The 8,466-nt window shown below is 49.9% G+C and overlaps 1 protein-coding gene across 1 annotated transcript in view; it reads right to left on the bottom strand.

Annotated features, from left to right (window-relative positions):
- The window catches only part of LOC102045590 (collagen alpha-1(VII) chain-like), a 104,828-nt gene that overhangs the window by 83,245 nt on the left and 13,117 nt on the right, over positions 1-8,466 (bottom strand). Inside the window, 6 exon segments of the mRNA XM_031061892.1 lie at positions 385-501; positions 1,203-1,358; positions 1,859-1,975; positions 4,855-4,984; positions 6,876-7,027; positions 8,368-8,464. Coding sequence (XP_030917752.1) covers positions 385-501; positions 1,203-1,358; positions 1,859-1,975; positions 4,855-4,984; positions 6,876-7,027; positions 8,368-8,464 — 769 coding nt within the window.

The following is an 8,466-nucleotide window of genomic DNA, read 5'->3' as shown; positions in this document are numbered from 1 at the left end:
GTTGCATCCAGGGAGGAGAAAAAATTTAAATGCCAATTCCCTCTGGACAAAGATGGAATCCAATCCAATCCAACACCTTGGGAATCTCACAGCTGCCATCTTCCCATGCCTGCTCCTTATACACACCCTCAGCCTTGTCCATCCCTGCTGATGTCCAGGTGAGCCTGAATCCCACCCTGTGCCTGCTGATGTCCAGGCGAGCCTGAATCCCATTCAATCCATCCCTGCTGATGTCCAGGTGAGCCTGAATCCCACCCCATCCATACCTGCTGATGTCCAGGTGACCCTGAATCGCACCCTGTGCCTGCTGATGTCCAGGCGAGCCTGAATCCCACCCCGCCCATCCCTGCTGATGTCCAGGTGAGCCTGAATCCCACCCTGTACCTGCTGATGCCCAGGTGAGTCTGTATCCCGTTGCTCCCCGGACTGGGCTCCACCGGGCCTGGATTGTGTCTGTGGTCTCGTTCTGCAGCACAAGGTTCTCCACAGGCAGGAGCTTCACTGGAAGGAGGAAACGAAAGAAAATTTCGGAGCATCCACTTTGCTGTTTCTCCATGGATGTTCCACCAGCTCACCTGGGTGAAGGGAACACCTGAGGGGATGTGGCCAGGTGGGACTGGGCTCTGCTCCCACAGAATGAGGGGCAGGACAAGAGGGAATGGCCTCAAGCTGTGCCAGGGAAGGTTTAGGTCGGATTTTGGGAAAAACTTCTGCGTGGAAAGGGTGGTCAGGCATTGGGAGAGCTGCCCAGGGCAGTGGTGGAGTCACATCCCTGGAGCGATTTCAAAGCCACATGGATGTGGCATCTGGGGACATGGAGTGCTGGGGACAGTTGGATTCAGGGATCCTAGGGGGTTTTTCCAGCTTTAATGATTCCATGAGAGGGATTTCCAGGAGCTCCTGCCCAGGGGCTGAAACCATCTCATAAACCAGAGCTAGAACATTCCAATCTGTCACTGTCCCCTGTCTGGGACCAAACAACTTTGTGAAGTGTGGGTGCAAAACAGGAGGGAAACCGATCTCCCACATTCCCCCAAACTTTGGGATGGCATTGAGGATGTCCCATGTCCACGAGGGAAGAACTAGGATGGAATTGGGAAGATCCTGGTGCACGAGGGCACCAACTCCGAGGTGGGGACAGGACAGCTGGGGACAAAAGGGACCAACCACGGTGGGGACGAAAGGGGCCACCCAGCTCTTACGTGTCCTGCCCAGAGCAGCCACGGGCTGGCTCGGGCCCTCAGGATACACGGCGTAGATGCTGATGCTGTATTCCCTGTCCTCCTGCAAGTTTTCCAGCAGGTGGGAAGAGACATCGCCCCGCAGGATCTCCTCAAGGGTCACCCCAGGCTTGTTGGCTGAGGAGAAAAGGGATGGTGAAGGATTCCCATGAGGATAAATCCCACCAGGGAGGTCTTCACACCATGGAGGTGGCTCAAGGGGTTTGGTTGGAGTCTCCCAATCCATGTGGTGGAATTCTGGCTGTGCTGTGCCAGCCCTCAGATCCCACAGAGGGGAGTGGGAGGCATCCCGAACTCATCCCAAATCCCCACCAGAGCAGGCACTTGGGAGGGAAAAACATCTGGATGTGCCAGGGCAAACAGGGAATTCACAGCGTCATCCTCAGCTTGGTCTTCCAATGAATAGTCTTTCCAAGGAGTCTCCTCCATCCTGGAAGAACCACAATATTTGGAAAAGTCTATCTGGGACTCATTCCAGAGTCATGCCAGGAGCTCACAGCACCTTCCCTGCCCTTGGATCACTGCTCCTTATAAAGCAAACACCAAGAAAAAATAAGAAAAATCAATTAAAAATTGACTGAAATCAATAAAATTAATAAAAAATTAACAAAACTCACCCCTGGGGATGTAGATCTTGTAGCCCTCCAGCTTGCCCAGGGGAGGTGTCCAAGCCACCCTCAGGCTGAAAAGTCCTTCTTCTATCACACGGAAATTGGTGACTGGAGGCACAGGAGCTTTGGGGACACAAAAATAGGGCAGAAATGGAGGTGGAAGTGCCGGAATAATGGAAAAGATCCTTGGAAAACCTTTTGTCTTCAGGGACAGAGAGACACAAAGAGGAGAAACACCAACTCTGGTTCCTTAAAATCAATGGTCCCTCTCCCATCAACTCTTTTTTCCAATGGGGACGAAATATCCCAGGGCAGAAAGTTTGGGAGTTTTCTCTGGGAATGGTGCTGGGATCTGAAACATCCTCTCACAAGCAGAGGAAATCTCCCCTGGGCAGGGGAAACTCCGCGGCTCCTGCAGACTGAGCAGGAATCAAAGCCATGAATCAAAGCCTGCTTTGCTCCCACGGCCACAATTCCAAGGGAGAGGAGCCTGCTTGGATCCAGCCAGCCACGGCAGACGGATTTATGGCTCCTGCCTCTGGCTTCGTGTTGGGGATAATAAAGAGGAGAGATCAAATGGCTTTATTTCCACCCATAAAGACATTCCATCTTCTTGCTGGCAAGTACAGATGAGCCAAACCTCACTGAGGAGGTTTATTTATTCATCCTGTCAGAGAGCTTCCCTCAAGAAGACAAACAATTCCGGACGTCGCAGGGGGTGCGGGGAGGGAACAAAAGGCAGGGAAGAAAGGAAGGAATAATTCTTTAAAAAACCCCTTGAGCAAAGCAGGATTGGGGCTTCATCCAGGGAGCAGGGTGGGATTAGTGAATCCCCTAAACTGTGAAAATCCCTAAAAGCAGAGGTGGTGAAAGTGCAGTCCCACTTTCAAACGTTCTCCTGACATGGGAATGGAGATTCCTGCTTTTGGTGGGGACACCCCTCAAAGTCACCCTTTATTTATTCATCCTGTCAGAGAGTTTCCCTCAAGAAGACAAACAATTCCAGACATCGCAGGGGATGTGGGGAGGGAACAAAAGGCAGGGAAGGAAGGAAGGAAGGAATAATTCTGGGAAAGGAAAAACCCCTTGGGCAAAGCAGGACTGGGGCTTCATCCAGGGAGCAGGGTGGGATTAGTGAATCCCTTAAACTCTGAAAATCCCTAAAAGCAGAGGTGGTGAAAGTGCAGTCCCACTTTCAAACGTTCTCCTGACATGGGAATGGAGATTCCTGCTTTTGGTGGGGACACCCCTCAAAGTCACCCCTTGAGGGTCAGCAGAAGAGATCTGCCCCTGGACATTGGTCTGGGTGAGTGACATCAATCTCTACTTCAATAATTGGGGTTTTTTTTTGCTAATTTTATTACAATTACTTTAATATAATTACTTCAATATAATTACTACAGTATAATTACTTTGATAAAGTGCATGATTCTGTCCTGTGCTGGTAATTTTAGCTTCTCTACTGTGCAGTAAATAATTCTTATTAAGATCTTTTCATCTACTCATTTATCATAAGGAATCATTAATTTTAATACAAATTTTTTATAATATAAATAAATGTGGTTTGCCATCTTTATCCTTGGACAAAGGTTCAACCACACCTCTAAAATTCCTTAGATTTAATGCATTGACAGCCCGGGGTCGGGATTGGATCCAGCCCTGTCCAGGCTCCTCTTGGAGGAGTTTGGAAAGCCAAGGAGCTTCCTGCACCTCAGGACTCAATGGAAGCTTCTCTCATAAAATTTGAATCTCCAAACCCATGCCTCCATCTATCTATCCATCCATCCATCCATCCATCCATGCCACCATCCATTCCTCCCTCTCTCCCTCATCCATCCATCTACCCATACATCCATCTGTCCATCCATCCATCCCACCATTCCATCTATTCTGCTATCCATCCCACCATCTATTCCTCCCTTCCTCCCTCATCCGTCCCTGTCTCCCATCATCCATCCCACCATGCCACCATCCATCCCTCCATCCATCCACCCACCCACCCATCCCTCCATCCATCCCTCCATCGTCCATCCATCATCCATGCCTCCATCCATGCCACTGTGTCATCCATCTATCCTGCTATCCATCTCACCATCCATTCCTTCCTCCCTCATCCATCCATCCATGCCTCCATTCCTCGTGCCTCCATCTGTGGGAATCTATAAAGTCAAAGGGTTTTAAGTTTGTGGGAAAAAAGACAGGCCTCAGTTACGGCAGAATTAGGAATATTGCTGATGCATCTTGTTAGCTGTAAGAAGACGTGAAGAATAGAACAATAGACTTATGTCTAGTGTTTAGAAATAGCTTTCTAAGTTGCAAAAAGTTTCTATAGCAAAGTTAGATTTTATGAATGGGGTTTTATGCATTGCCTTCCTATAAATGAACAAGCAAGCATTGTTTTAAGTCAAGCTACATGTGCTTATATTGATTGGTTAAAATCACTGTCAATATTCCTTTGCTCTGTGTAATTGGCTAAGACGAGTATTTGGCATTTTGTAACAAGAAGATTCTTTGACTTGCTGCCTGGATTGCGAACTGTCAAGATCTTTACACAGACAAAACTATGGATTAGAAATATTCTGAAAAATAAACAGTTCCCGACGCATTCCAAAGCAGTCCCGTCCCATAGTGCCTGTATATAGCTAGCCGGCGCACCATCCATCATCCATCGCTCCATAATTCATCCATTCCTCGTCCATCCATCCATCAATCCTTTCATCCCACCATCCATCCATCCATCCTTTCATCCCACCATCCATCCCACCATTCCATCATCCATCTATCCCACTACCCATCCCACCATCCATTCCCCCTCCCTCATCCATCCATCCATCCCACCATGCTACCATCCATCAATCCATCCACCCACACCCCTCCTTTCATCCCACCATCCCTCCATCCTTCCTTCCTTTCTCCCAAGTTTCCATCCCTCCATCCATCCCTCCCTCCTCTCCAGCTCTGGGTCGGGTGTTTTCCGCAGGGCTGGCCCAGGGGACGCTCACCTGTTTTCCCTTTGGTGGCTGCTGGCTCCCCAAGGACCCCTCCGTAGCTGGCCCTCACTGTCAGCACGTATTTGGTGCTGGGCTTCAGACCTGTCACCAGCACCGTGGTGGTGTCCCCGTCCACCTCCATCTGCCACACCGGGGGACAAGGGACACCGGCGTCACACCCACAGCAGAACGTCAGGCCACCTGCCGCACCTCCTTCCATGAGCAGGAGCCTCTTAAAACCCTCACCCAGAGGCTGTGATCCTCAAATTGCGGAATAACCCAGGAAATAAAACATGGGGAGTGCATTGAGGGTAAAGGTGATCTCAAATTGCTTTGAAGAAAATGAAGGAAAAACAACCAAGAAAGTTCTTTTTTTAAGCTTAGGGAAGGAATTTTTGATGTAACCTGAGGGCAGGAGATGGAAACAGAACTTCAGGATCTCATAATAACAGGGAAAACACAGAAGCTGCCAAGGATGATCATTCCAGTTAAATACAATTTTAATAATTAATACAATTAATAATCTCCACCTTAATAATTTAAGCTTTCATAGCTTTGTTCTATTATTAGGAATCAAGGCTTTTAGGGCAAGTATCTTCTACCCTTCAGTCTAACTCCCAAACTTTGTGCGGTGTGGGATGAGCTGGAGCACACGGCAGCATCCCTCACACAAGGACACGGAAAATCCCAAATTCCTTGCAGATCTCACCAAAATGAACAGCTGGAGGAGCAGGAGATGCTGGATGGGATGGAGTGGCGGCATCACAAAGATAAGGAGAGAAAGGATTGGACATTGGGAAGGTTGGGTGCCACCTCCTAACCAAGCATGACCCCCCAACACTGGGAGCTGAAACCCAGCACTGGGAACTGAAACTGGTGGATCCCATGGTGGATCCACACCCGTGGTGGATCTACAGCTTCACTTCAACCCTCAGGAGTTCCTGCCAATCCTGCTGTCACCGGGATGGGTGAGGGACATGGTGTGACCTCCTAGCCTGGCTGTATCCTCAACATGGGATGAGCCCCCAGCTTTGGGAACTGAAACCCAACACTGGGGACTGAGACTGGTGGATCCAATGGTGGATCTACAGCTTCATGTCAAGCCTCAGGAATTCCCACCAATCCCTCTGTGCCCAGGATGGCTGAGGGACATGGTGCCACCTCCTAACCAGGCTGCGCCCTCAACATGGGATGACCCCCCAACTTTGGGAACTGAACCCCAACTTTGGGATCTGCAACTGGTGGATCCCATGGTGGATCTACACCTTCACTTCAACCCTCAGGAGTTCCTGCCAATCCCGCTGTCACCAGGATAGCTGAGGGACATGGTGCCACCTCCTAACCAGGCTGCGCCCTCAACATGGGATGACCCCCCAACTTTGGGAACTGAACCCCAACTTTGGGATCTGCAACTGGTGGATCCCATGGTGGATCTACCCCTTCCCTTCAACCCTCAGGAATTCCTGCCAATCCTGCTGTCACCAGGATGGCTGAGGGATGAGGCTGAAGGATCCACGATGACTGAAGGAGATGGTGCCACCTCCTAACCAGGCTGCGCCCTCAACATGGGATGACCCCCCAACTTTGGGAACTGAACCCCAACTTTGGGATCTGCAACTGGTGGATCCCATGGTGGATCTACCCCTTCCCTTCAACCCTCAGGAATTCCTGCCAATCCTGCTGTCACCAGGATGGCTGAGGGATGAGGCTGAAGGATCCAGGATGACTGAAGGAGATGGTGCCACCTCCTAACCGGGCTGTGCCCTCAACACGGGATGAACCCACAATATTGGAAACCGAACCCCAACACTGGAAACTGAAACTGGTAGGTCCCATGGTGCATCTACAGCTTCATGTCAAGCCTCAGGAATTCCCACCAATCCCTCTGTCACCAGGATGGCTGAGGGACATGGTGTGACCTCCTAACCAGGCTGTGCCCTCAACACAGGATGAGCCCATAACATTGTGAACTGAATCCAACACTGGGAACTGAACCCCAGCTGGTGCCCTGTAAAACAGGAATATGACCCTACCTGCCTCTGGTGCTCCGGCTGCCCCGGTGACACGGGGTGGACGTGGACACGGTAACCTGTCACCCTGCCCGTGGCTGCCACCCACGAAAGCCTCAGGGAGCTGTGGCTGTGCTCCCTGACACGCAGCTCCCGAGGGCCCAGGATCTGCTCAGCTGCAAGAACACAAAGTAAAGAGTTTGGATTGCATCCCACCGCATGTGACGTCCATGGATGGAGTCAACACATTCCACACAGCGAAAGCCGTGGGTGCCACTCAGGTTGGGAGCACAGGGACACCTGGGATCTGTTTCCAGACAGGAGATGATCCAGCAGGGATTTTTGGGCAACTTTTTTGACAGCACAAAGCAGGAAACCAAAATTTTTTGGTTTAAACTTCCCCAGTGATCATCTGGTTAATGCACAAGGCAGCAGCTCCTCCCTGCCCTTCGTCTTCCCAACACTGGAGAAATCTGCCGGGAAGCTTGGACTCTCCATGGAATTTCCATGGAATGTCACAGGAAGTCTGGATTTTCCATGGAATGTCACAGGGAGCCCTGAAGTGCTGCAGAACCACAAAAGAAGCCAAAAAAAAGAGACCCTTTATAGTCTCAGGTGAAGTTCTCCCCATTTCTACCCCAAGCTTTGAACTCAGCTTCTCCTGAGCTTGTGAGCCAAGAAGGGGCAGGAATTCAGTGCCATCACCTCTGGGTTCACTGCAGTGTAAGGATCTCTTTGGAAATATTTTGGGAAACCTCTTTTTGGGAAACTTCTTTTTGGGAAACCTCTGGATCCTCAGCAGGGAATGGAGTTCTTCTCCAGACCCTGAGCTGTGCTGCCAGAATTCCCTGCGACGACCCCACAACGAAATACCCCAAGGAGCAGAAATGCTGCTCCATCCCATTGCTGCTCCTTTTGTTTGATCCAGCATCAAAATCAAAAAATCAAAAAATAGGGGATACCAGGATCTGGTATCCCTTAAAAAAAAAAATAGGGATACCAGGATCTAGTATCCCTAAAAAAAATAAAAAAATAGGGATACCAGGATATAGTATCCCTAAAAAAATTCAAAAAATAGGGATACCAGGATCTGGTATCCTGAAAAAAAAATTCAAAAAATAGGGATACCAGGATCTGGTATCCTTAAAAAAAAATCCAAAAAGAGGGATACCAGGATCTGGTATCCCGAAAAAAAAAAAATAGGGATACCAGGATCTGGTATCCTGAAAAAAAAATTCAAAAAATAGGGATACCAGGATCTCGTATCCCTAAAAAAAAAAATATGGATACCAGGATCTGGTATCCCTAAACAAACCATGGAGAAGCAGCCACACAAAAACCACCCAGGACCACTGTCCCCAAAGCAGGAGCTGCTCCATGAGCTGGTTGCTCCTCTGGGATCACCCAACCCCTCCAGCTCCCTCAGAGGGACGTGGGAAGTTCATCCCCATGGAAGCACATCCAGAGGCTGGCTTGAGCAGATGGAAAGCAGGATCAGAGCAGGACCTGGCCACACCTTGCACCTTGTGCTTGACAGGACGTGGTGGCTCCGAGGCGGTGAAGCAGAGCCTCCGAGAGAGTTTGGCAGGCACATCTGGGGGCAGCTGGGAAACCT

The sequence above is a fragment of the Geospiza fortis genome, unplaced genomic scaffold (genome assembly GCF_000277835.1).
Source record: "Geospiza fortis unplaced genomic scaffold, GeoFor_1.0 scaffold61, whole genome shotgun sequence".
Classification (NCBI taxonomy): domain Eukaryota; kingdom Metazoa; phylum Chordata; class Aves; order Passeriformes; family Thraupidae; genus Geospiza; species Geospiza fortis.
Note: the sequence above shows the minus strand (reverse complement) of the source record. Positions and strands in the feature narration are given on the sequence as shown.